We start from the raw sequence: 27,762 nt of genomic DNA on the forward strand, positions 1-27,762 counted from the left end.
TCCTGTAATGCTTCCTTTCTATTGAATAATTGTTCGCCCTATGCTCTGGAGAAGGTAGCACATTTTTTAAAGATTGCTATAGAATGCCGCAAATTATTTAAATAGACGAATGTGTTAGCTCACAACACTATCTTATGCAAGTGTCTTTTAACCATTTTGTAAGGTTATATTTCCAATATTTATATATTTACATGCTACTGTATGTACAGTGATTTTATGCCAATAAAGGACGATATGATTGAGTAGAATGGTGCAGTCAGGAAGATCAAATAACTCTCTCCATTTTTTATTTTAGGTGGACTTGTGACATAGAATTAAAACTGCTGCAATGGGGAACCAGCTGGCTGGTATTGCCCCTTCTCAGATCCTTTCAGTTGACAGCTATTTTTCAGACATCCATGACTTTGAATATGACAAAAGCTTGGGCAGTACTCGTTTTTTCAAAGTTGCTCGAGCCAAACACAGAGAGGGCCTGGTGGTTGTAAAGGTGTTTGCCATTCAAGATCCAACATTACCGTTAACAAGTTACAAGCAGGAGCTGGAGGAATTGAAAATAAGGTTGCATTCAGCCCAAAACTGTCTTCCCTTTCAGAAGGCCACATTGTCTGAAAAAGCAGCAATGCTCTTTAGGCAGTACGTGCGGGATAATCTCTATGACCGTATTAGTACGAGGCCGTTCCTGAACAACATTGAGAAGAGGTGGATAGCCTTCCAGATCTTGACAGCGGTGGACCAAGCGCACAGATCGGGGGTCCGTCACGGGGATATCAAAACAGAAAACATCATGGTGACCAGCTGGAATTGGGTCCTTCTGACAGATTTTGCAAGTTTTAAGCCAACCTACCTCCCTGAAGACAACCCTGCTGATTTCAATTATTTCTTTGACACATCACGAAGGCGAACTTGTTATATTGCCCCAGAGCGCTTTGTTGATGGCAGCATGTTTGCTACAGAACTGGAAAATATGAGAGATCCTTCTACTCCACTCGTAGACTTGGCCAATAGTAATCAACGAAGCAGGGGGGAATTGAAACGTGCCATGGATATCTTTTCTGCAGGTATTTGGGCGATCCAGTAACTTGGATGATGTGTGCTTCTTTGGGAAATGAGTGGTGAAAATTTCAATTGTTGAGCTTAAATTGCTTGAAAACTCTATGGTTTCACATAAGAAACATGGGCTTTGTAATGGCTACAAGGCCATCTTTGGTTTTTCTGCTATAGGCTAACAATGGTGTTCCTCTTAGCTGAGAAATCTCAGTTAACTGGAAAAAGGGAAATAGAGTCTTAAAGCATGCCCTGACTAGAGAAACTTATTCATGGGGGAAGGGCCATGGCTTAGTTGTAGAGCATTTGGTTTGTATCCAGGAGATCCCAGATTCAATCCTGGACATCTCCAGTTAAAAGGGTTAGGCAGCAATGTGAAATACCTCTACCTGAGGTCCTGGAGGGTCCCTGCCAGTCAGAGTAACTTCTGCCAGTCAGAGTGACGTCAATAAACCAATGGTCTGATTCAGTACAAGGCAGCTTCATGTATCCATTTAATTGTTCCTTTTCCTGAGTTCGTGGTTCACAGTTCCTTAGCTCATGGCGAAGGATCTGTGTTCCTCTTGAGCTCAAAATTTTGTTACTTGGCAGTGACCATCTCTGGCACCTGGATCAGGCTTTTTGCATGTGTTTCCTCCTATGGCTTTCTTAAGGTTTTATTTCTTTTGAAATCTGCAGGGTTTACGTGTTGATATGCAGTACTTCAGATAGAAGTCTTTGTCAGTTTCCTGCTCTTTCCTTTGCCTGCGTTAGAGTGCTGGATTCTGGTTCTTCATTGCAACCATTAGCTGAGACGCTGATGACTTAAACCCAGACTATGGGGGCTGGAGGAAGGGGGAATGCTACATACCCACATATAGGGAGAGTTTCTTTATTTTTATAATATGAAGAGTATTAAAATATACATTATCAGATGCAGTTCGAAGTAATACAGTCTAGTGAACACTGCAAAGTGTGATTCTTCTTTAACTTTGCTTGTAGATATGGAAGGGTCTTAGATAAGGAGAGAAATTAAAAAAACAAAGGCTATCCAAATTTCTGCTGATGAGGTTGAAAAGTAGAGAACAGTGTGTTTAAAGCAATCCTGCCAAACCACGGCTGTTAATAGTACCTTGCAACCTTTTGACTTTCATGGCTCATGTAGATATTGTATGATGTTGTTGACTTTGGTTGTGTGTGTAAAGTGCCATCAAGTCGCAGCCGACTTATGGCGACCCCTTTTTGGGTTTTCATGGCAAACTGACTTTGGTTATCGGTGGGCAAAAGAAGAGATGTCTAATTCACAATTTTTAGGTACTTGTTCGGTATTTTCCAGGTTGTGTCATAGCTGAGCTCTTTACCGAAGGAGTACCTCTGTTTGACTTGTCACAACTTCTGGCATATAGGAATGGCCTCTTTGCCCCTGAACAAGTGCTGAATAAAATTGAAGACCGAAGTATCAGAGAACTGGTAAATAACTGTGTTCTCATTATGCTGGCTTATTAAATCTTTGTTCCTCCTCAGTAAATAAAATTACCTTTTATTATCTGTCATTTCCTTTCTCTCTGTTCTTTTTGCTCCCTTCTATCCAAAGGTTACCCAGATGATCCATCGTGAGCCAGAAAAACGTTCAGCTGCTGAAGACTACTTGAAGCAACAACGGAACAATGCCTTTCCTGAAATATTTTACACCTTCCTCCAGCCTTACATGGCGCAGTTTGCCAAGGAAACCTTTGTGTCGGCCGACGAACGGATCCTCGTCATACGTAAAGATCTGGACAACATCATTCACAATCTCTGTGGGCATGACCAAACTGAAAAAGCAGAGGGGGAGACAAAGGAAAACGGGCTGGTCATTTTGGTGTCTGTGATAACTTCATGCCTTCAGACCCTCAAATACTGTGATTCGAAGCTGGCCGCCTTGGAGCTGATTCTCCAACTGGCACCCCGGTTAAGTGTGGAAATCCTGCTGGATCGTATCACCCCTTATCTCTTGCATTTCAGCAATGACTCTGTGCCTAGGGTGAGGGCAGAAGCTGTGAGGACACTAACGAAAGTTCTTGCTCTTGTCAAAGAGGTGCCACGTAATGATATCAATATCTACCCAGAGTACATCTTGCCAGGCATAGCACACTTGGCCCAGGATGAAGCCACAATTGTCCGACTGGCCTATGCTGGTAAGAAATAAAGGGGGTGAGAAGCAAGAGGAGCTATTGTTTGAATAGTAGTATTTTCCAACCGGGTTGTCCCAGTATCATATAATTGAAGTAAAAATGGCAGTTAAATGTATGCAATCGCAGATTCTTTCTCAGAGCTGAATTTCATGGTTCAGTCTGGGATCTCTGGAAAGCATAGAATTATGAATTCAAGATTTTGCCAGTATTTCATTTCCCTAGAAGTGCACTCTGTTTCTTGTGTGTGTGTGTGTGTGGGGGGGGTGTCAAGTCACAGCTTACTTATGGCGGCCCTGTAGGGTTTTCAAGGCAAGAGATGTTCAGAGGTGGTTTGTCATTGCTTGCCTTCACGTGGGCTGAGAGACTTCTGAGAGAACTGTGACTTGCCCAAGGTCACCCAGCAGGCTTCACATGGAGGAGTGGGGAATCAAACCTGGTTCACCAGATTAGCGTCTACTGCTGTTAACCACTACACCATGCTGGCTCTCAGTTACTTATGTCACAGACATAAGAATGAACTTGCTAGATCTGACCAAACACATCTTTAGTTCCACTCTTTGTTTTCAGTGGTGACCTGCCAGATGCCTCTTAAAAGTTTACCAAAAGGGTGTGTTAGTAACACCCAGATCCATGAGGCAAAGACACACACCAGCATTCTTTGTGTCTCTCCCCAAACTGGCAAAGTTCTTAGGGAGTTCTATGATGTCCAAGCCATCTACAAAACTTTGTTTATTTTTATTGGTTTACTTCCTTTATACCCCACTTTCCTCTCCAGTGGGGACCCAAACTGACAGTGTTCTCCCCTTCTCCATTTTACCTTCACATCAATCCTGTGAGGTGGGTTAGGCTGCAAGAGTGCTACTGGCCCAAAGTCATCCAACAAGCTTTCATGGCAGAGTAGGGATTTGAACCTGAGTCTCTCAGATCCAAGTCTTGACACTCTAACCACTACACTTCTCTGGCTCTTTGATTGACTTGTCTTTCTGTGGCTAGGCAATCTATGGTTAGTCATTCCCTGAATGTTCTGGGGATCCTTAGGTTTATGCATTCAGTCTTCTCTTTACGTAAAGCTCAATACTGAAAATTCCCATTTTTGTGGCAAACCACAATTTGTTATTGTATCTGAACCACAATTTTCTGTGTTCCCTTTGGTATTCTGGTTTAGACAGAGCAAACCATAGTTTTCTGTTATACCCAAACCATAACTGGAGCTAGTCCAGCTAGTTCAGTTCTTGGAGCTAGTCTAGTTAAAAAAAAATTTGAACATGGGAAGTGAACAACATAGGAAGGAAATACATCACACCCTAGTGAAAATTATGATGTTAGTGAAGTTCTTACTTTTATTACTTTGTATACTTAATTGAAAGTAATGGAACAAGCACGAAAAAGTTTGGGCTGTTTGTGGTCTATAGTTTGTGGTCTATGGCAAACTATAGTTTGTTGGGAAACTATACCAAACTATAGTTTGCTGAGGCTGTGAGCAATAGGGGTTGCAGGCCTCAGAATCCTCCAGCCTTATTTACGTCATGGCAAACCATGGTTCTGTCACTTCACATTTTAACCACGTGTTTCACTGTATCATTTTATATTTGAGTCCCTTCCTGACCTAGGTTTTGGGTGTAAAATCCCAGGTGGAAGTAGACATGTGCCTTATGATATTGCCTGTATTGCGTGACAGGCTGTACACAGCATGCATCCAGAGTGCTTGATCGCCTCCAAAGAAATCTTTAAAGTAAATTTTCCAAGCAGCTTAAAATTACTTTTAATCATTACAGAGAACATAGCACTGTTGGCTGAAACTGCTCTGAGATTCCTGGAGCTGGTCCAGTTAAAAAACTTGAATATGGAGAATGAACCAAACAGTGAGGAAATGGATGACACATCGCACCCTAGTGAAAATTACGACACCGGTAACACTCCTCTCTCACGTTGTTTTGCTTTCTTTGCATGCTGAATTGAACTTAATGTGACTTGCGGGGTGGGCTGCTCGTTTTCCAAGGATGCGCTAATAGATTGGATTCTGAGAAAGTCCCGTGATGGACATGTTCGACGGAGGTGCACGTTTTGCTTGCTAGCGCTTACTTCTGTGGCCCTCTTGCAGAACTTCAAGCCTTGCATGAAATGGTGCAGCAGAAGGTGGTCACTTTGCTGAGCGACCCGGAAAACATCGTGAAACAGACCCTCATGGAAAATGGAATCACCCGCCTCTGTGTCTTTTTTGGACGTCAAAAAGCCAACGACGTTCTCCTGTCCCATATGATCACCTTCCTCAATGATAAGAATGATTGGCATCTACGGGGAGCTTTTTTCGACAGCATAGTGGGTATGTGCTGGGCAACACGCAGCATTTTTTCATTGTATTAAATGAACATTTTTTTAAAAAAATGGGGAAATGAGTGGTTTTAAGTTGTTTTATGTGAATAACATCATGTCTTTGAGGAGCAGAGAACTAAGCTGTTCCTCAGAGCCTAATCACAGCAGCTAATGGGACAATGAACTTGAGTGATAATCATGAAGCTGCCTGTACTGAATCAGACCCTTGGTCCAAAGTCAGTACTGTCTACTCAGACCGGCAGTGGCTCTCCAGGGTGTCAGGCAGAGGTCTTTCCCATCACCTACTTGCCTAGTCCCTTTAACTGGAGATGCTGGGGTTTGAACCTGGGACCTTCTGCATGCCAAGCAGACACTCTACCACTAAGTCACAGTCCTTCAATCATAAATATAAGCTGCCCTCCTAGATCTGATCAGTAGTTCATTTAGCTCTGTCTCCAACAGTGGCCAGCAAGATGCTCCAGAAGCCTAATAGTAAGACTTGATGGATCCAACCCTCCATAGTTGTTTGTCCCTTGTGTTTCAAGACCCGAGGCTACAAGAAAGCTTTTGTTCTAATAAATAACCTTCCCAACATGAATATATGGCAGTTTTTAAAGTCTTTTGAGCTTTTGGCCATCACATCATCTTGGGGCAACTAAGTCCATATGTTAATTGTGGTGTATTCATGCCCCCTCCTGCCCTCAGCTGCCAGCTAAGATCATCTTCCCACGCCCTGCTGTTTGCACCTGCACAGGCAAGGCAGGGGGAGAGCACAGATGGGGGTTTTCAGTGGTGGAACTTCATGTCTGGGATGCCCCCTTCCTGGATGCTGCTCATCTGGCACCTGCATTTCCTGTCCTGTAGGGACAACGCCAGAACAGTTTTCGAAAAAAGACCTGAATTAAAAGTGTTCCATCTTTTCCAGCAGCTCGGTGTACTGGTTAAGAGCTGTGGTTCGGAGCTGTGGACTCTGATCTGGAGAACCGGGTTTGATTCCCCACACTTCCACATGAGCGGCGGAAGCTAACCTGGTAAACTGGATTTGTTTCCCCACTCCTCCCCATGAGGCCAGCTGGGTGACCTTGGGCTAGTCACAGCTCTCTCAGCCCTACCTACCACACATGGTGTCTGTTGTGGGGAGGGGAAGGGAAGGTGATTGTAAACCGATTTGATTCCTCCTTAAGTGGTAGAGAAAGTCGGCATATAAAAACCAACTCTTCTTCTATGGTCTGCTTCTAGCCTGGTCACTGCCTCTAGGACATAATTTTAAGCTGTTGAAATGTTGTTTCATGCTGTTTTTAATGGCTTATTTTTATGCTGTGATTCTATGATTTTCATTGTGTTGCTTTATTTGTAAAGTGCCCCAAGCAGGTGTTGGGAGAGGCAGCACGTACATATTTGAAACAAATAAAAATGGTTTTAAATAACTAAACTTGTGAAAGCAGGTGCTAGAATTCTTCTTGTTCTCAAGTGATACCTACTTATTAAGCATTTTTCAGGAGACCATAACTTGACCCTGTCAGTGATCTTGACGTCTCTTTTGAGTTGGCCTGGCTTTTAGAGATAATAATATGAGTTGGTTCTGCCTGCTTTTCAGGTGTTGCAGCTTATGTTGGCTGGCAAAGCTCTTCGATCCTAAAGCCGCTACTTCAGCAAGGGCTCAGTGATGCTGAAGAATTTGTCATCTACAAAGCCCTCAATGCGCTTACCTGTATGTGCCAATTAGGTCTTCTGCAGAAACCACACATCTATGAATTTGCTTGTGATATTGGTAAGGCACCGTTCTTGGGTGCGGTTAACAATTTTTGAATGGCATGGGGGTTCAATGCTAGTATAGTTTGCTCACCATGTACTTCATTTCACAGAGCAGTCCTAAGCAGAATTACACCCTTTTCAGCCTGTTGACTTCATTCGTATTAGAAGTGTGTACCTCTGTTTAGGATAACACTGTTTAGGATGACTACTTGATTCTAACCCAAATGGCTTTTACTTGACCTTGTCAGCCAGGGCCCATTAAACAGAGAAGAAGAAGAAGAGTTGGTTTTTATATGCCGACTTTCTCTACCACTTAAAGAAGAATCAAATAGGCTTACAATCACCTTCCCCTCCCCACAACAGACACTCTGTGAGGTAGGTGGGGCTGAGAGTGTGTGACTAGCCCAGGTCACCCAGCTGGCTTCATGTGGAGGAGTGGGGAAAGCAACCCAGTTCACCAGATTAGCCTCCACCGCTCATGTGGAGGAGTGGGGAATCAAACCCGATTCTCCAGATCAGAGTTCACCATTCCAAACCACCACTCTTAACCACTACACCATGCTGGCTCTGCAGAAAAGAAAAACAGAGAACCTCATTATCCGAGCTTGCTTTGTGGGAGGGAAAGGACGCACCAACAGTAGTAGCAGCCAGGAAGATGAACTTTGTTTCCTCGTTGGGTTTTTGGAGAAAGAGCATATATGGTTCATATATATATAGTTATATAGTTCATATATGGAGAGGCAATAGAAAAATAGGAGCAGCCCCAGCAGCAAGGACAAGGGAGTGGGTGATCTGCTATTGCAATGCTTGTTTGTCAGCCAGCATGGTGTAGTGGTTAGAGTGTCAGACTAGGATCTGGGAGACTCAGGTTCGAATTCCCACTGCCATAGAAACTTGTTGGGTGACCTTGGGCTAGTCATGTTCTCTCAACCTAACCAACCTCGCAGGGTTCTTATTTGGATAAAATGGAGGAGAGGAGAACAATGTAAGCCTCTTTGGGGAGAAACACTGGGTAAAAATGAAAGTAAATAAGTTTAAAAAAAATTCTCACCCTGGTTTGAAGGGTTTATTATGAATGATTTAGGATAAAGAAACAGAGATGCAGGTTAAAAGGGACAAAACCAATCCAGTCTACTCACGTACTGTACACAAGCCAAGACCATAATGGGAAAGAATGCTGGATGTTATCAAATCAATGGGACCCATTTGAAGTTTGGTCTGAAGTTTGTGCATGTATTTTTTAATTTCCATGAGTCCCATCTCTCCAGTTTGAATTGTGTGAATGCATGAATGTATAGTGATACCTGTCGAAACCTGATTCTTTCTTGCTTGCTTGCTTTCTTGCTTTCCCAGCACCGTTCCTGTGCCATCCTAATCTCTGGATACGCTATGGAGCAGTCGGGTTTATAACTGTTGTAGCACAGCATTTGAATATTGCCGATGTTTATTGCAAGCTCATGCCTTACCTGCATCCTTTCATCACTCAGCCGATCATCCAGGTAAGGCGTCAATGGCACATACACCTGTCATCCATTTAGAATTGCAGAGTGTGAGAAAAATGAAGTGATTTGGCTCCTCCGTCTTCTTGCCTTGACTCTGACAGTAGTGTTCCAAACAGTATCTCCATAGCAAGTCCTCCTGCTCCATGCAGTAAAGACATACATACCACATGGCACAGAGATGTCATGAACTGAGCTTGCTTGCCTCTTCCCCATGTTGGTTTCTGCCCACTAAGGCGTGGAAAATCACAACACGTTGTCACGTTATAAGGCAATCACTCCTAAATGTTCCTGGAGGAATGGGGAAGATGTCCCGCTGTAATGTGGCGTCCTGATTACCACCATATAAAGAGAGCCAGTAGGGTGTAGTGGTTAGAATGTTGGACTAGGATTCTGGGAGACCCAGGTTCAAATTCCCACTTTTACCTTGGAAAGCTCACTGGGTGACCTTGGGTCAGTCATACACACTCAGCCCGGCCTGCCTCACAGGATTGTCGTTGTGGAAGAAAGGAGGAGACAACAATATTCTAAGCCATTTTGAGTCCTTGTTGGGGAGAGAAGCGGGATATGAATAAATTCATGCATTGTCAAATGTATGCATGCATAATATGCAACCTTTTTTTCTCACTCTGCGCATCAGTTTTGCTATAGAAAAACTAGTTGCTGGAACAAATGATATTTGTAATGATTTTGCAGCATGCTGCAAATTAAAAGCAGGATATTAACAAGAGTAATTGAGTGTTGTCTAAAATAGTTATTTGAAACTAGTTGGACTGGGAAGAGGTAGATAGGGTTCTTGACATTTTAACTGGTTTGTTATTCTCAAAGCTTATTAGCACTTTTTTAGAATATCTTCTTTGGAACTTGCCCTTAAAGTCATTAACTAGGGCTGCAGTCTTAAGCATACTTACTAGGGAGTGAAGTTCCTCAACACAATAGGACCTATTTCTAAGTTCACATGCTTAAGCTACCACAGTAGTCCCCTATAAACAAGGTGACCTGAAATCCTTTCTCAGTTTTCCTAAGTTGCGCTTTTGTGCGACCACTGACTTGTTCCTTTTCCTTACTTGCAGATTGATAAAGAAATCGTTCTGCTGAGCGTCCTCAAAGAACCTGTCAGTCGTTCCATATTCGATTATGCTCTGCGATCAAAGGACATAGGAAGCCTTTTCAGAACTCTGCAGCTTCGTCAGAAGAAGAGGAACGGCACTCTTCCCGATTGTCCCCCTCCTGAGGATCCAGCGATTGCTCAGCTGCTGAAGAAGCTACTCTCTCAGGTGATGACAGTGGTTTCGTAGCAGTGTCTGAGAATCTGTGGTCAGGCCATATTGTGCTGTCAGCTGCGCCACGCTGAAGTATGTGTATGGTAGCGCGGTGTAGTGGTTAAGAGCGGCGGTTTCTAATCTGGAGAACCAGGTTTGATTCCCCACTCCTCCACATAAAGTCTGCCAGGTGACCTTGGGCTATTCACAGTTCTCTAAGAACTCTCTCAGCCTCACCTACCTCACAAGCTGTCTGTTGTGGGGAGGGGAAGGGAAGACATTTGTAAGCTGCTTTGAGACTCCTTAAAGGTAAAGAAAAGCAGGGTGTAAAAACCAACTCTTCTTCACACAACACCCTGGGTCTTTTTCTTGCATAGTGCCGTTAAAGTTAATTGGGATTTAGGCAGGAGAACGTTCCCATGTTACTCTTGTTCTACGGAAGTGCAAAATGGTTCTCTTCAAGAGCTGTGTGGATGACATTTACTACCTATAAGGCTTAGGTCAAGGGTGACAAGGAACCTCAAGTTGGATTCTTTCAGAGGTGGTAACTAAGAGCTGCTCTAGACATTATATTTGCAACAGATATCAGAGTGACAAAAAATCATCCCTGCCATATCATCTTAGTAGAACTTGGCATGTGATTCAAGACCATCATGTAGTGCATTTTCTCACCGTTTTTATTGCTGGCCGAGGACTGTAAATTCTCTCTCTTGGTGATGTCTGCAGGGCAATATGCCTGTGCCGTGAGAAATGCATCATGTGATATGAATCCCATGGTGATGTCCTCTTTAGACTGTGGGGTTTTTTAACAGTACGATTGTTATCCCAACTTTCTTTCAAAAAGATCAGACTAGTATGTATGCCTACCCATTTTATCTTCTAGATCCGGATTTCTTAAACTTTTTCCACTCGCGACCCCTTTTCGCCCGAGAAATTTTTACACGACCCCGGGTGTATAGGTGTCTAAAACAGGTATACAAATCAAGCATTTACTGATAATAAATCATAAAGAAATTTATTTTAAAACAATTCTTCAGTATACATATAATTTTACCATTTACTGTTGCCAGATTTTTCGTGACCCCCACATTCAGTTACCCCCCCCCATATGGGGTTGCGACCCACAGTTTAAGAAGCTTTGTTCTAGATGAGTAAGAAACCCATGCCAGCGGTGATAATTTAAAAACAGTGTCCTGGCACAGTGCGCCAGCCCTGGCTGAACATTTCCCAAGTGAACTGTTTAAATGTCACATTTACATCTTGGCTGTGCTGAACATGCTCAGCACCCTGAGTCAGGCGTCTTCACGCTCGCTCCTAGTGAGATGCTCGCGTGTGCATCCCTCATTTCAAAAAGCGCTTAATTTCAACCGGCAGTTTTGGGTTTTGCTTTGTGATAGGGGATGACGGAAGAAGAAGAAGACAAGCTGCTTGCCTTAAGAGACTTCATGCTAAAATCCAACAAAGCTAAGGCCAACATAGTGGACCAGAGCCACCTTCACGACAGCACCCAGAAAGGGGTGATTGACTTGGCCACTCTGGGTATAACGGGGAGACAAGTCGATCTGGTCAAAATGAAGCAGGAGTCCGATGACAAACGTGGTTAGTACCGTCCTGTGGTTTAGCAGTCCTTGCTCTGTTGTAAATTTTTTGGAAGATTTAGAATAATATTTCACGAGCCAGATAGTGTTTCCCCAGATTCCATCTCTGGATGGAATACTTGCTTACTTTTAACTTTGCAGATTAAGAGCAAATTTACGCTACAGAGAGAGTGTTCAAAGTGTGCATTGCAGTTAAATTTATTCACACGTTCAGCGGAGTGATAAGAAATAAAGTGATTGACTTGTGTGTTGTAGCTGTCCTGCTTGCTTAAGGGCAGGTTCACAACATCGAGTGATGAATGGCATGTGAGGATGAGCCACTGGAAATCACACATCTTAGGTGGAATTTTGTATCAATTCAAAGACCTGTTTTCAGATGTTCAACTACAAGTGAATCAACCCTCAGCATTAAAGGTGGAAGACAAAGATAGACAAACACAGCTATCTCTCAAGGCCTCCAGTAATGTCTCCCTAACCATTGAATCCACTTTCTGCTGCTGTGCCATTCCTTGCCAATGATTTGAATACATGCAAAATGGGAAACATTTACATGTTTGATTTTTATAACTTTGTATAGTTTGCTTTTTAACACCAGTCGTGGACCCATGAAATTATGCCTATGTACTTGATAAAATATGATCCCCGTGGCACAGTGGTAAGCTGCAGTACTGCAGTTCAAGCTCTGCTCACAACCTGAGTTCGATCCCAACGGAAGTTGGTTTCAGGTAGCCGTCTCAAGGTTGACTCAGCCTTCCATCCTTTCGAGGTCGGTAAAATGAGTACCCAGCTTGCTGGGGTTAAAGGGAAGATGACTAGGGAAGGCACTGGCAAACCACCCCGTAAACAAAGTCTGCCTAGTAAACGTTGGGATGTGACGTCACCCCATGGGTCAGCAATGACACAGTGCTTGCACAGGGGACCTTTACCTTTTTACTTGATAAAATGCATTGCTATATCATATCAGTACAAAATGCAGCAGTATTGTATTTTACAGTATTACTAAGGACTAGATTTTAAAGCTACAAAGACTCAATAAGTACAAACAAATAAGCTTATGATACTGACCAGTCAAACAGTACTGCTGTACATCTTTCGTTGGCAAATAATGGTCTTCTTTGGATGTAATTAGTCCAATATATTGCGGCCTTTGGACCTGAAATGGAATCTCCAAAACAAATGGTTTTTTCCGAAGTAGCATACTTGTGCATGCAGCTGGTGTTTTGTTGTCTTTTTGGAAATGTGATCCTATTTCATACCAGCAGTAATCTTTTGTCAAATTATTTTTCTGTTTCTTCTTTAATGCTGAGTCTAAATGCTGAGAACACAAACCACACTGTTCATCCGCTCTCTCTGTGCAGTGAGGTGCTGATGACATATATGATCTGTAGAGTTTAAGATGAATATCCCAAGATTATTTATGGTGTGACTGTGAACAGAGTTACAGCTTCTAAAACTTGGAAGGCCATAACTCTGCTTAGACTTGCTCTGTTAGGTTGGTGATGGATTGAACTTTTTACGCCAGTCATTGTTTAACAGCTGATTTAAATCAACTCTCAATTCTGCCTTAATTAACATGAGACTATACTATATCAATACAAGTAACTCAGTTTTTGCTTACATTGCTAAGGTCATGGCCACTCTTGAAGATTTGTTACAATAACTCATATGCAGCCTTCTTATAATTCTTCTTTTGGGGCTTGTTGACTTTAGCTAGAAAACATGTAAAACAAGACTCAAATGTAAATGAAGAATGGAAGAGCATGTTTGGCTCTTTGGAACCTTCGAATATCCCCCAGCCGATGAGCAAAGGACACGGCCAAAGCGCCGAGCAGGAAATCGTCCAGACCAACAAACCTCTTCGATCAGAGTCTTCAGCTGGCATTTGTGCTCCTTTGTCATCCTCTCCCCAGGTATTTCTGGGAATATTTTTATTTGCATTATACTCCGTCCTTAGTAAGGGAGAAGCAGCCAATAGGTTTATTTTTAACATATAGGGATATTTTTCGGACTCGCTATTCAATCATATTTTGTACTGGCTATGTAGAAACAAGGTCCATTTTGTACCTGATCAGCTTCTGAACCAGATGTTGTAGAGTAAATCTGCTGTTAAAGTGGAGGGAGAGTCAGCTGATACTGGCGAGATCTGAAACTCACCTAAATCGTAATGTGAACTGTATCATTCATCTTTGGGAGTGTAGCCAAAAGACCTTGCTTTGGAAAGAAAAGGGTAATTTTTAGTCATCATTTCTGAAATATGAACCTCTGAATCTCAATCAAAAGTGGCCTTTAAATCATCTGATATTCCAATAGCAAAGTTGGCCAAATCTTTGAATCCAGTGACTGGAGCTGTGAATGGGTAAGACATATCTTTCTACAAACCTGAAAAGGGCCCCAGGTTTGCAGAAGAATGTGATATAAAAAATACATTGGGAGAGTTTAAAAACCCCAAAAACGAATAAAGGAGAACCTGTAGCTTTAAGCAGTGGATTCCCTCAGTGGCTGTTTCTAGGCAACCACAGATTCCAGGCTTCAGTTTCTATGCGTAAATGGCAGGGAGGGAAGGCCCTTTTCAGGGAGGCTCTTGAGGGAGGATTCACTGAGGCCAGGCCTAGGGTTACCAGCTCCAGGTTGGTAAATTGCTGGAGATTTTGTGGTGAAGTCTGAGGAGGGCAGAGTTTGGGGAGGGGAGCTCTCAGTAGGGTATGATGCCATAGAGTCTATCCTCCAAAGAAGCAATTTTCTCTAGGGGAAAGAGCTCTGTTGTCTGGAGTTCAGTTGTAATTCTGGGGGGTTTCCAGGTCCTACGTGGAGGTTGGCAACCCTAGGCCTGGCAGCAACCTCTGGATGACTTGATACCACCTGATTTGCATGACTCAACTAGGCCTGGCTGCTTGCCACTGTTCAACAGCAGCTACCCTATAAAAGCCCATGTGGTGTAGTGGTTAGAGCTTCATAGTGGGGTCTGCAAGACCCAGGTTCAAATCTCTGTCTTCCTATGGAAGCTCACTGGGTGATTTTGGACCAGTCACATACTTTCATCCTAACCTACTTCACAGGGTTGTTATAAGGAGGAGGAGAGGGGAATAATGTAAGCTCTTTCGGTCCCCACTGTGGCAAAAAGTGGAGTATATATGAAGTAAATAAATAATATAGCTGAAGATGGGAGGAAGGCAGGTTGGTGAATGGCAGAGAAGGTGAGAGTGAGGCAAGGAAAGGGAAGAGGATATGGGGGTGACAGGAAGAGGGAAACAGGAAATAATGCGGGGGAAGGGATACAGGGGAACATGAGGTACCACCCCACAAGTCCTTGAGGGTTCCCTACCATGCAAATGGGCCTGGCCCAGTGGCCAGCGCCACACAACTGGGCCATAATTTTCCTAGGTAGAGGCTGCTGGGAGGGAGAGGGAAAGTTTTAAGACAGGGACAGATAAATGTAGGTTGGCTACTTGGTGGGAAGGGGAGAAGGAAGCAGGAAAAGGGGGAGAGGCTATGGGGGCTTTCAGGAAAGGGAAAGAGGAAATAGTGTGGGAGGGGTAAATGAGATGCCTCCTGCAAGTCCTTGCGAGTTCCCACTTGTGCATGTTATATTTTTCTCTCACCCCCTTTTCCAAGGGGGAATTTGAATCTTGGTCTAATATGCTGCTATATCATACTGGTCTCCATGCAGCATAGTAATTACAACTACTGTGATAATTGTTTCTGTTTTTTTGTTTTTTTAATCCTTAATATTGATATTTCATTTTCTATTACCATTAACAGAGAGAGGTAAATAATGAACTTTTAAAAAGAATCAGTGGGCATAGGACTGCATGGCAAGTTGAATGATATTGTGATTTATGGTTTTCAGGCAGCTGATGGAACCGTTGTCCAAGCTAGGAAACCAGCCATACAAGTGTTGAGCAGTATAGCTTCACCCTCCACGTACCAGCTGCGCATCACCACTTGTAAAACAGAGCTTCAGCAGCTCATCCAGCAAAAGCGAGAGCAGTGCAACGCTGAAAGAATCGCCAAGCAGATGATGGAGAACGCGGAATGGGAGAGCAAGCCGCCGCCACCAGGTGATTCTCAAGACTCCCTTGGGGAAAGTCCACTGCCATTACGACCGTGATCCTATTGATGCCAAAGTCTGCTGGTGGAGAGTGTGGATTATGAGAAGACCTCTTAAGGGGTCCAGAGTACTGAGCTTTGTTTGCACATTCCTGCTATAGTACTGCTAGTATCGACGCTTTGTTGTGCTTTAATACTTAAGGTCACATGAACACACATGAAGCTGCCTTATACTGAATCAGACCTTTGGTCCGTCGAAGTCAGTATTGTCTACTCAGACCGGCAGCTGCTCTCCAGGGTCTCAGGCAGAGGTCTTTCATATCACCAACTTGCCTAGTCCCTTTAACTGGAGACGCCGGGGATTGAACCTGGGACCTTCTGCATGCCAAGCAGATGCTCTACCACCGAGCCACAATCCCACCCACCCCTACCAGAAAGGAGTATGTGAATTTGGTTTAGGAACTCCATTTGGTTAGGGATGTCTGACTGCATAAGAAACTAAAAACCCTGGCCTTATGACATCAACATTGGCAGGTTAATGAATTTCTTGCAGTGTTTCCTGCTCACTGTTTTAGACAAGGCAGCTAAGTCCTGGACCCCTGACGTCTTCATTGAGAATGATAACAAGAAGGGGCCAGGCAACAAGTCTTTGGGGCTCATTGGCTGATGAATATGAAACATTTGAGCTCGTAAATGGTTTTTAAGAGGAAGGAAACATGAATTGTAGGGGACTATTGGGGTGGAAAAGATGGAAAATGCAGCCAGGGATCATTTTTAATATGACACAGTAGCCAAAGCAGGGCAGGAAATGTGGCCTGTCCAAACCTCATTGCGGGGTGGGGGTGTGTGTAAAAAAGATGCACACTCCAGTTCAAAGCAAGCATGTGTGTTCGGCTTGTATGAGGAGGTATTGGCTTTCTTGCATCTTTTAAGGCCATTTTGAATAATAATATATGTGGGTTTTTTGAAATTTTGAGGCCCTCATGAGGGATTTGTCCATAACGAATCTGGCTTTCAAGTCCATCTCTATATAAACAGCAAGTTTTCTGTCTGTGAGTTAACGGAGCCAGTTGATACTCATTATAAACTTATGTACACCATAGTCCTGCCTCTCATTTGTCACGGAATCTCACTTGACCTTCCTAGAATTTTTCTTCAAAACAAACCATAGGCAAGATTTTGACCTACTTGATAGTCTATTTCTTACATTTTTTTCCTGCTCTAAAACAAATATCTCATAAATACTGCTGTGTTGTCCAAATGACTTCTGGTCTTTTTCACCAAGCTGAAATATTTATTTGTGTGTTGAAAAGACCAAAAACAGTTAAAGGGGCAGGATAAGAACAATATGTTGGATCTGTGGTTGGTTTTGAAATCAATAATCTATTTTTCCTGATCCAGCAAGTCAAGTATAAATCTAGGGATGATGCACACAGTATTTGGACAAATGGATCTCCTGCGTGTGTGGACTCTACTAGTTCATTTGACTGAGTAATCCTTGCAAGCATAGAGCACCTACTTTGGCTCAGCAGTGGATCTCTGGGTTGGAGAGTAACTGATCTAGAATTCCACAGAGCTTCGATGTGAATAAGGGGCTGTAAGCAATTAAAAGAGTTGTGTAGGCTATCACTTTCAAAATAGCACACATTGGAGCCATATGGATCTTTTGATAACATTTGATCTGTTTGTTTATATTATTAGTCAAGCAACTAGAAGTAATGCTCTTGGTGGGTAGAGAGGACTTTCCTTCTGTTTTAATTGCCTACATTTATTTAATATCTGTATTAACTTTTTATTCATGCACATTTTGACATCGTTCCATATTGACTCTTGTGTTCGGCATTACAGGACTTCAGGAGAACCAATAAGTTGCCTTTCCTCTTAACTATGTTCATCCCCAGTACAATAGTGTCAACTGGTACATGGGCATGAATAGTGCCCGCTACCGTGGCATTTTCTGTTGCTGTACCCATGGGCAGAGTTGCAGGTTGGATAGACCCTCCTGTTCTCTCCCTGAAAGAAAACAAATCTCTCTCTTTTTTTGCTGGTCTGCTTAGGATGGCATCCTAAAGGCCTCCTGGTTGCTCACCTTCATGAGCACAAGTCCGCAGTGAACCGCATCCGAGTCTCTGATGAGCATTCTATTTTTGCCACATGCTCAAACGATGGGACAGTGAAAATCTGGAACAGTCAGAAAATGGAGGGCAAGACTACTACCACCAGGTAATGGGCAACATGGAGGAAGGGCCCATTTTTGTCCTGTGGCGCAGAGTGGTGAGCTGCAGTACTGCAGTCCAAGCTCTGCTCCCGACCTGAGTTCAATCCCAACAGAAGTTGGCTTCATGTAGCCGTCCATCCTTCCAAGATCTGTAAAATGAGCATCCAGCTTGCTGGGGGTGAAGTGTAGATGACTGGGGAAGGCCATGGAAAACCACCCCGTAAACACAGTCTGCCTAGCAGGCACTGGGATGTGATGCCTGCTAGGGATCGGGATGTGATGCCTGCTAGGGATCGGGATGTGATGATCCGGAGCTTGCACAGGGGTCTACCTTTACCTTGACCTAACTGCTTATTAGCCAAAACTTGGGTATAAAGTGAAGACCACATCTACATTTGAGAGATCTGAGAGGGTTATTTGCTGTGCAATATTTTATCGTGTGGTAGCGTACACTTTGTGTGGGATGGAAAGACGACACTAACCGTCTGTTCCTTTCTGCTTTCTGCAATAGATCCATTTCGACATATTCTCGGATTGGAGGGCGAGTGATGACACTGACCTTCTGCCAGGGCTCTCACTACTTGGCGATAGCTTCAGATAATGGAGCGATTCAGCTTCTTGGGATTGAAGCTTCAAAGCTACCCAAATCTCCAAAAATCCTTCCCATACAAAGCAGGTGTGTATCAGTCTTTTCATTAAATTGCTGCTGCTGTCATTAGCAGGCTCAATAGTGACAGTCTCTTTTGACTCAGTGGACAAGTTAAAAGCTGCATAGTGGAGTGAAAAGACAGATGTTGTTCTATTCATGCAGTAGAAAATGATGCTGGAATGGACAAGTACCAGTTCAAAATTGCGATCCTGCAGTCTGAACATATCTCATGTTTAAAAAAAAAATATCACACTTCCCAGCAAGTAGAAGACTAACACACAGGGAGTGGGGTGGGCTAAAACCTTTCTTTCTATGTGTTACATTTGTACATGCAGAGATGTATTTAACATGGGGGCGCACTGAAAAAGGGCATCTCTTATCTGCTGTCTGAAGTAACACAGCTCATTCTACTACCCTCAGGATTCTTGTACTTTATTCTTGGCATGTGCAAAGGAGCCGCCTAGGTAAGACTCACAGTTCAGACCTTAAGCTAATTGTGGACGTAGGGAGAAGAAACAGAGAAATACTACTTTTAGAGAACATTTTCTCATGGTCCTTCTAACATGGGCCAAGTAACAGCTTGAGGAATAAGAGATGGAATCTCCAGTAAGTTTCACCTCTACAGCCTGCTACGTGTCCCAAAGAAGCTCCCCCCTTCCTTCCCATCCCCTCTCCCTCTCTTCCCCCTTCCCCTCCCTCCTCTTCTTTCCCGTTTTCCCTTTCCTATCCCATCCCTCCCTTCCTTTCCCCCCCTTTTCCCATCCGTTAACATTTTGTGGCTCTCCACACCGGGTACAAATTAGAAATCAAACCATCCTCTGGGTCCCATGATCAGGACACCACTGTTTATTGATAATTTAATGTTTTAATTATATATGTGTTGTTTATAGTTTTAATTGCAATAAGTTTAGACTGTTAGCCGCCACTGAGCCCGGCTTTAGTCGGGAGGGGGGGATAAAAATATAATTAATAATAGTGTGTAGGAAGGAGGAGCAACTCCAGCATGCTGAGGCCCTGCAGAATTTCACAAGCACTTAAACCAGGATGATCACCTCCGTCTTTACTCCCAGGTTTCTAGATCAGAAGGAAGATGGCTGTGTAGTAGACATGCATCACTTCAATTCGGGGTCCCAGTCGGTGCTGGCTTATGCCACTGTGAACGGTTCTTTAGTTGGATGGGATCTCAGATCCTCTAACAACGCCTGGATATTGAAGCATGATTTAAGGTTGGGACTTATAACCTCGTTTGCCGTGGATATACACCAATGCTGGCTCTGTATTGGTAAGATACTGTTTTGCAGTTTTTGTCATGAATAATGATACGCCTTTAGAATTGCTGTGTACTTAAAACTGATATTTGCAGGACCACATTTACTTTCAGGAAGGCCAGCGTAGCCCAGTGACTGTAGAGCTGGTCTTGGGTCCGCATTTGAATTCCTACTTCTGTCAAGGACTCGGTGTCTTAATAGTAGATTGCTTTACAGGACTGTTGTGCAAGCAATCACAACATAAGCAGTAAAATGTGTTGTCATTTTCAAAAAAGCGCTGTAGCAGAAGAAGGGAGAAAGATGTCTGAATGTTCTACATACTGATTCCTGTCCTATCAGATGGGGCGTAAAATGTTGTAGGTTGGTGACAGGGGTTATCTTTTATTCACAATATACACAACATACACCTTCATTGGCATATAAAAAGGAAGAAAATATATTAGGATAAATCTGAGTACAAATAAATAACATTGGATAAAACCATCCCAAATCAGCCATTAAGGAAAGCTGCACACCATGCATGATATCTGATTGCTAACTGTAAGAATCTTACAACTGATTCAATTATTTTTGGGTTTTATGTGGTCATAAGATAGGATGTCCCGATTTCATCAGAAAGCCATTCCCTGTTTACAAACAGCGGGTCAATGAATTGGGATCGGCTACAAGCATAAAAGTAACAGTTAAAAAGGACACTCACAAGTGATTCAATTTCACCATTCCCGCAAGGGCAAACCCTATCCGCAAATGGGATTTTATGAAATCTTCCATATAACAAGGTGGAGGGTAGTGCATTTAGCCTAGCAAGCATATATGTTCTACGCTGTTGTGGTGCAGTTACTGTTATCTTTTATTCCCAAGGCACAAGCAGTGGTACTATGGCATGCTGGGACATGAGGTTCCAGTTACCTATTTCCAGCCATTCCCACCCTTCCAGGGCACGGATCAGACGTCTGCTGATGCATCCGCTCTCCCAGTCATGGGTTGTCGCAGGTAGAACTCGTCTTCTTTCCTCTTCTTTAGTAATTCCAGCGTTGACAAGTTGGGGCTCATTTACCATATGTGAATGTCTTGCTTCTGCAAATCCAGGAGTTCAGGTTGAATCTTGTGGTGAAGCAATTCCCACTTTGTGAAGTTGAAATCTTTACTATTCTTGGCTGCTAGGATGGGTGGCCTTATTAGGTCTATCCTGTTGAAGCTGATTATGAAGGATAGCTTGCTTGGAAATTGGAGGAGGGAGTTAATAACAGCTGTGTTTTCCTACTGTGCTTTCTGGCAAGGATTGCTGAATAATGATAATGGGGGGGTCAGATACTAAATGTGCAAAACAAACAATTTATCAACTGGTACCCAACTTATTAAGAGCCCCGTGGGGCAGAGTTGTAAGCTGCAGTACTGCAGTCCAAGCTCTGCTCACGACTGAGTTCATTCCCAACAGAAGTTGGTTTCAGGTAGCTGGCTCAAGGTCGACTCAGCCTTTATATCATGTTAGCTTCTAAGCTAAGGAAGAAATTTATTGAAAATTAGAAAATTAGACCCCAAAGCTGACACAGAAAGAATAATTTTAGGAGAACTATAACATCCAATTCAGTAACAAATGTGTATATATGTAGCTGCCTGTAACATTTTAAAAAATTTATTCATGTAACTCTGGGTGTTGTGGGTTTTACATTGTGTATGGTTTTAATCTGAACATTGTTAAGGTCTGTGACCAAAACATTAATAAATTGGATTGATTGCTGCGGACTCAGCCTTCCATCCTTTCGAGGTTGGTGAAATGAGTACCCAGCTTGCTGAGGGTAAAGGGAAGATGACTGGGGAAGGCACTGGCAAACCACCCCGTAAACAAAGTCTGCCTAGTAAATGTCGGGATGTGACGTCACCCCGTAGGTCAGGAATGACCCGGTGCTTGCACAGGGGACCTTTACCTTTTTACCCAACTTATGGTATGAATTTATATTCCTCACAATGTGTTCATGTATTTGTATATATAAAAATCAATTCATTAGTAACAAAGGTACATACTACATTTGTCAGTCTTACAAATTAACACCTTTTAATCCAGACAAATCCAAAATAAATGGAGGCTATATTGCTTTTTCTTTCTTTTATACAACACTTCATCTATTATGTGCAGCAAGTTGCCTCCTTCATGTAGCAGGTTAATTCTGTGTTAACGAGCTCCCAGGTTTCACTTGTTTCATAGAGATTAACTTCCTCAGAAAATTCTCAAATTTTTCTAACAGAATTACAGAAATCAAGTCAAATTCATTTTAAACATTTTGTCTCCAAATTTTTCAAAACTATACATACTTCTGAATATTACAGTATTGTACCTGAACTGGATCTTAATGGGAAATATTAGTACACTTATAGTTTCCTCAGATCCTTCTATAACTCTTCTATCTGAAAATGCAGCAATTAAAACATTATATTTCAAATTACATTTTAACCTCTATGAAACAAGTTCTTTCTTGTATAAAAAAGCAATATAGCCTCCATTTATTTTGTATTTAGTCTGGGTTAAATGGTGTTAATTTTTAAGACTGTACTACAAATGTAATATGTACCTTTGTTACTTCTGGAACACATGAAGCTGCCTTATACTGAATCAGAACCTCGGTCCATCAAAGTCAGTATTGTCTACAGACCGGCAGTGGCTCTCCAGGGGCAGGTCTTTCACATCACCTACTTGCCTAGTCCCTTTAACTGGAGATGCCGGGGATTGAACCTGGGACTTTCTGCATGCCAAGCAGATGCTCTACCACTGAGCCACAGCCCCTCCCCCAGTACCTTTGTTACTTCTGGAAAGGATGGGCAGCAACAGATTCTATTCAGATGCAGGTCAATTCATGAATATTGTCAGGTGGAGTAACACATCAGACTAAGGTGTGTAACAGGAAAGACCTGGGGAAAGAAGATGGGCTTTTAAAGTCTGCGTGATTGTGGAATGGGGTTTTGAAAGAGCAGGAAGATAGCTTGTGGATGGGGGTGTGTGTGTGCATTTTGGCAGACTTGTTGACGAGGGCAGAACCATGTGTCAACTTGGAAAAATCCTGAAGAGTGAGCACTGAGCTGAGATGATCCTGGCAGATGGATTATTCTGTCAGGATTCACAGGAGCTGGATCTCTCTCCCTCTGTGTATCATGGTGAAGAGGTGTGAGAGTACTGCCCTATGAGGAGAGTACTGCCCTATGAGGAGCGGTTAAAACGCTTAGGGCTGTTTAGCTAGGAAAGAAGGTGGCTGAAGGGAGACATGATAGAGGTCTATAAAATTATGCATGGTTTGGAGAGAGTGGACAGGGAGAGGTTTTTCTCCCTCTCCCATAATACTAGAACACGGGGTCATCTGCTGAAGCTGGAGGGTGAGAGATTCAAAACAGATAAAAGGAAGTATTTTTTCACACAATGCATAGTTAAAAGGAAGTATTTTTACACACTATGCATAGTTTAATTGTGGAACTCCCTGCCCCAGAATGTGGTGATGGCTGCCAACCTGGAAGGCTTTAAGAGGGGAGTGGACATGTTCATGGAGGAAAGGGGTATTCATGGCTACTAGTTAAAATGGATACTGGTCATGATGCATACCTATTCTCTCCAGGATCAGAGGAGCATGCCTATTATCTTAGGTGCTGTGGGACACAGGCAGGATGCTGCTGCTGCAGTCGTCTTGTTTGCGGGCTTCCTAGAGGCACCTGGTTGGCCACTGGGTGAACAGACTGCTGGACTTGATGGGCCTTGGTCTGATCCAGCAGGGCTTTTCTTATGTTCTTATGTACTGTGAACACTGAGGCAGAATAAGGATATGTGAGTATTGAGGGCGTATTCCCTTGCCTTTCACAAGGGATTGCAATGAAAGCAGTGAGAAGCGGCTGTTCTGTTTTTAACTCATTTAACTTTTTAAAAATACTGATAGAGTGGAATGCCAGAGCAGACCTTTTTGTGAAGCTGTGAGAGTAGCTCTTTGGACCCTGTTTTTGGTATGACTGTTGTCAATGGCTTTTCCGTAGCTGTTCAAGGCAACAATGAGGTCTCCATGTGGGATATGGAAACGGGTGATCGGCGGTTCACGCTGTGGGCTAGCAGCGCCCCTCCTCTTTCAGAATTGCAGGTTTGGCTTTCTGGTTTTTGAAAGTGGGGCGGGATTTTGCAGTTGATTTGAGCTCGATGGATGTATATGTATATAGGGCCAACAGTACTGCTTCTATACAGTAGATATTCAGAAGATAATTTAAAATGTTATTTAATCTTGCGCTCAAATTTTCTACATCTAGAGAAAGATTAAAAGAACTTCCTGCTGGTTTTCTATAGAACCTCCAACTGTGTAAAGGCCTTCAGGATTAATAGCTTGATGCTACTACTTTTTGAAATTATTATAAATTGGCTGTAATTCACAATCCCTGCTTTTCTGCCCTTTAGCCTTCCCCTCATAGTGTTCATGGAATATACTGCAGCCCAGCAGATGGAAATCCTATATTACTGACTGCAGGTTCTGATATGAAGATAAGGTAATTTCCAAGAAACACGGATAACTGTATCTCAACATTTCACAGTGTGCATAAAACCTGTCAGAAGTAAGAAGGTACCTTTTCTGAGGCATTTTATTCTTGAATGTAGAAGTCTCTATAAGCAAGCAAGCCTCCAGTTTGCAAGATCTGAGCAAAACATTAATGATAGGACATTTTGGAGGTCATTTAATTCATAAATTGGAAGTGACTTGATGGCACATAACACACGTTACTCTTCCTGAAGCCCTGAGATCTATCCACTAATAAACTGGGTCCCAAGCTGTAGAGACTTTTGGAGTGATTTTGTACTGCATTTCTTATAATAGCAACATCAGAAAATAATTTTAAAGGTTAAAAGGATTTCATCCAAATAGTGTATGTGTTGTTGGTTTTTTTCAGATTTTGGGATTTAGCATACCCTGAAAGGTCTTACGTCGTTGCTGGAGGTTCCAGTGGCCCATCTGTTTCTTACTACAGGAAGATCATTGAGGGCACAGAAGTGGTTCAGGTATGCTGTTTCTTATTTCCATATCCAAGTTTGATTCCAAGACCAGTTTCAACATCCTTGTGCATCTGCTTGCTGCCTCTTCAGCACTTTAAGAGTCATATTATTGTTAAGAGAGAATGGCTTCCAAATGGTGGGTTTTTGGACACACAGATTGCTTTTCTCCCCCTCCAGTCCTCTCCCTGCCAGCACAGGTGACACAGTCCAAACAGGGGAAAAAAACTTAAAACCCAGGTACTATTTCTCAAAGTACCTCTCCATTTTGTATTATACCAGCCTCCTCTGGACTCACGCTCAGTCGCACCATCAGCAGTGCAAAACGCTTCCCCTGTCTGCCTGTTACTAGTTTTTGTTCATTTTGCTTGTTTAACCACAGATTAGTGTTTCAGCACTTTTGATCAGAGCATCGAAGCAAAGCACAATCATTTTAAAAAAATGTTTTTAAAATCTTCCTAAAAGGACACAGGCCCGGACAAATGTCATTATTAATGACAGCAGGACCAATAGATGCCTGTGATGCAGACTCATATGTCATGCAGAGTGGTAAGCTGGAGTCAAAGCTGTGCTCACGACCTGAGTTCGATCCCGACCGAAGTCGGTTTCAGTTAGCCGGCTCGAGGTTTACTCAGCCTTCCATCCTTCCGAGGTTGATAAAATGAGTACCCAGCTTGCTGGGGGTGAAGGGAAGATGACTGGGGAAGGCACTGGCAAACCACCCCGTAAACAAAGTCTGCCTAATAAACATCAGGATGTTACGTCACCCTGTGGGTCAGGAATGACCTGGTGCTTGCACAGGGAACTACCTTTACCTTTTTACATAAACAGGACCTGAGACACTAGCAGTTTTCCAGTCCCACAAATTGATGTTCAGCAAAAAACTGGAAAGCACCTGGAAACTAAAGCAACATTCTTGTGACCTTTGACCTTTGAGAAATTTTGTAATTTCTCCTCATCGACAGGAAATCCAGAATAAGCAGAAGGTGGGTCCCACAGACGAAACCCCTCGAAGGGGTCCGGAATCTCTACCGGTTGGACACCATGACATTATTACAGACATTGCTACTTTCCAGACAACGCAAGGGTTCATAGTTACTGCGTCCCGAGATGGCATTGTGAAAGTGTGGAAATGAAGATTGCACTGATTTGTATTTACTGTAAATACTTGTAATAAAGGTAAAAAATATTTGCTTCCAGAACATGAAACGATAGACTGTGAGACTGAATGAAGGCGACTGATAAGTCTCTTGCCAATATTATCACTGTAATACTAGTGGCCATTTCAGATCTCCCTACTTTATTAGGTAGCTTGGTTTATGTAGCACTTTCCAGAAGTACCAAATGAAAGCAATTAAAATGAAGAACCGTGGTATTGCTTAGAAGCCTTTACCATTTGTATGGCCTAGTATAAACACGATGGACACTGATATATTGCATACCCGCAATATTTATGGAACCTGGCTTTTTTTGTTACAGGTTGGACAAGAAAAAGTTACAAAATTAACGTTGCACTGTTGTTCACATATATATTTAAATCCTTGTATACTTCATATTAAAAAAATAAATAGCTTGGATCATTCCTCTGTTCCTAAGTCGTGGGGAAAGGTTATCGAGCAATGTTGCATATCCCTTTATAGATCATGTCAGTGAATTTGATTTAGTTTTGATTCTAGGCTTCTTCCTATGTAACAACCATACAAATTAGAGGATCTGTCCTTCCCCTTATCCCACCCCTCAGAATTTCAGAGTAGAGCAACCCTTCCTCCATAAAGCTGCATAGTAAGTGTTAAATGGTATCCTGCAAGAAAACAGCTGCTGGAGTAGGGCTCAGTCCCTCGGTCTTTGTTATGCCCAAAGTGTATGTGCGTGTTTGTAACCTTCAAAGGATTTGTACATAAGAACATAAGAAAGGCCATGCTGGATCAAACCAAAGCCCATCCAGTCCAGCAGTCTATTCACATAGTGGCCAACCAGGGGCCTCTAGGAAGCCCACAAACAAGACGACTGCAGCAGCATTGTCCTGCCTGTGTTCCAAAGCACCCAATATAATAGGCATGCTCCTCTGATCCTGGAGAATGCATCATGGCTAGTATTAATTTTGACGAGTAGTCATGGATAGCCCTCTTCTCCATGAACATGTCCACTCCCCTCTTAAAGCTTTTCAAGTTGTCAGGCATCACCACATCCTGGGGCAGGGAGTTCCACAATTTAACTAAGCATTGTGTGAAGAAATACCTCATTTTATCTGTTTTGAATCTGTCACCCTCTAATTTCAGCAGATGACCCTGTGTTTTAGTATTATGAGAGAGGGACAAAAGCTTCTCCCTGTCCACTCTGTCCATACTATGCATCATTTTATAGACCTCTATCATGCCTCCCCTTAACCGTCTTCTTTCCAAGCTAAACAGTTCTAAGAAAACAGCTACTGGAGTAGGGCTCAATCCCAGTGTCTCTGTTATGCCCAAATTGTACGTGTTTTGTAACCTTCAAAGGATTTGTAACCGTTAGAGTAGTGCTACTCCTGTGGGGTTGGATCCAGCCACCTTTTTTGCTGGTGAAAATAGAAGCAGGGGTTTCTTTTGACCACCAAAAAAAGGCTGTGCTGGGGATCATGGGATCTGCATGGATGAAAGCCACATAGGATGGGGACTGGGGGGAACGGGCAGAGCAATGCAAAAGGTGGGGGGGCTGAAATGCCTGTGGAGGCGGCGTGACCCCTACACTGGCGTAGATGCCACTTACCCTGTCTAAAGTTGCACGTATGCCAGTGCAGGGCCACTTATGATGGCAGTGGGGAGTGGTGCGGCAGCACCTCGCCTGGGTACTGGCACAGCCGCCGCTGGAGTGTAGTTCTGGGGCAGTTGCTTACGCCAGCGCCAAAGGGGTAGTTCCCAGGGGCGAAGCTGACTTTAGTCAGCTCCCTAAGCACTTTTGCCCCAGGAACG

At 43.1% G+C, this 27,762-nt stretch overlaps 1 protein-coding gene across 1 annotated transcript; it reads left to right on the forward strand.

Moving 5' to 3' along the window:
• Nucleotides 1-300: 300 nt before the first annotated feature.
• PIK3R4 (phosphoinositide-3-kinase regulatory subunit 4) lies at nt 301-26,040 on the forward strand. Its single transcript, XM_056857604.1, has 19 exons — nt 301-1,058; nt 2,360-2,493; nt 2,618-3,200; nt 4,973-5,107; nt 5,299-5,520; nt 7,108-7,281; nt 8,619-8,764; nt 9,838-10,041; nt 11,424-11,625; nt 13,335-13,534; nt 15,472-15,682; nt 17,729-17,894; nt 18,401-18,565; nt 19,609-19,820; nt 20,668-20,799; nt 23,818-23,918; nt 24,227-24,315; nt 24,715-24,823; nt 25,780-26,040. Exons 1-19 carry the CDS (start codon nt 329-331, stop codon nt 25,948-25,950), a joined length of 4,086 nt encoding a protein of 1,361 aa, XP_056713582.1. The 5' UTR covers nt 301-328; the 3' UTR covers nt 25,951-26,040.
• Nucleotides 26,041-27,762: the final 1,722 nt, after the last annotated feature.

This window comes from Euleptes europaea, chromosome 11, assembly GCF_029931775.1.
Source record: "Euleptes europaea isolate rEulEur1 chromosome 11, rEulEur1.hap1, whole genome shotgun sequence".
Classification (NCBI taxonomy): domain Eukaryota; kingdom Metazoa; phylum Chordata; class Lepidosauria; order Squamata; family Sphaerodactylidae; genus Euleptes; species Euleptes europaea.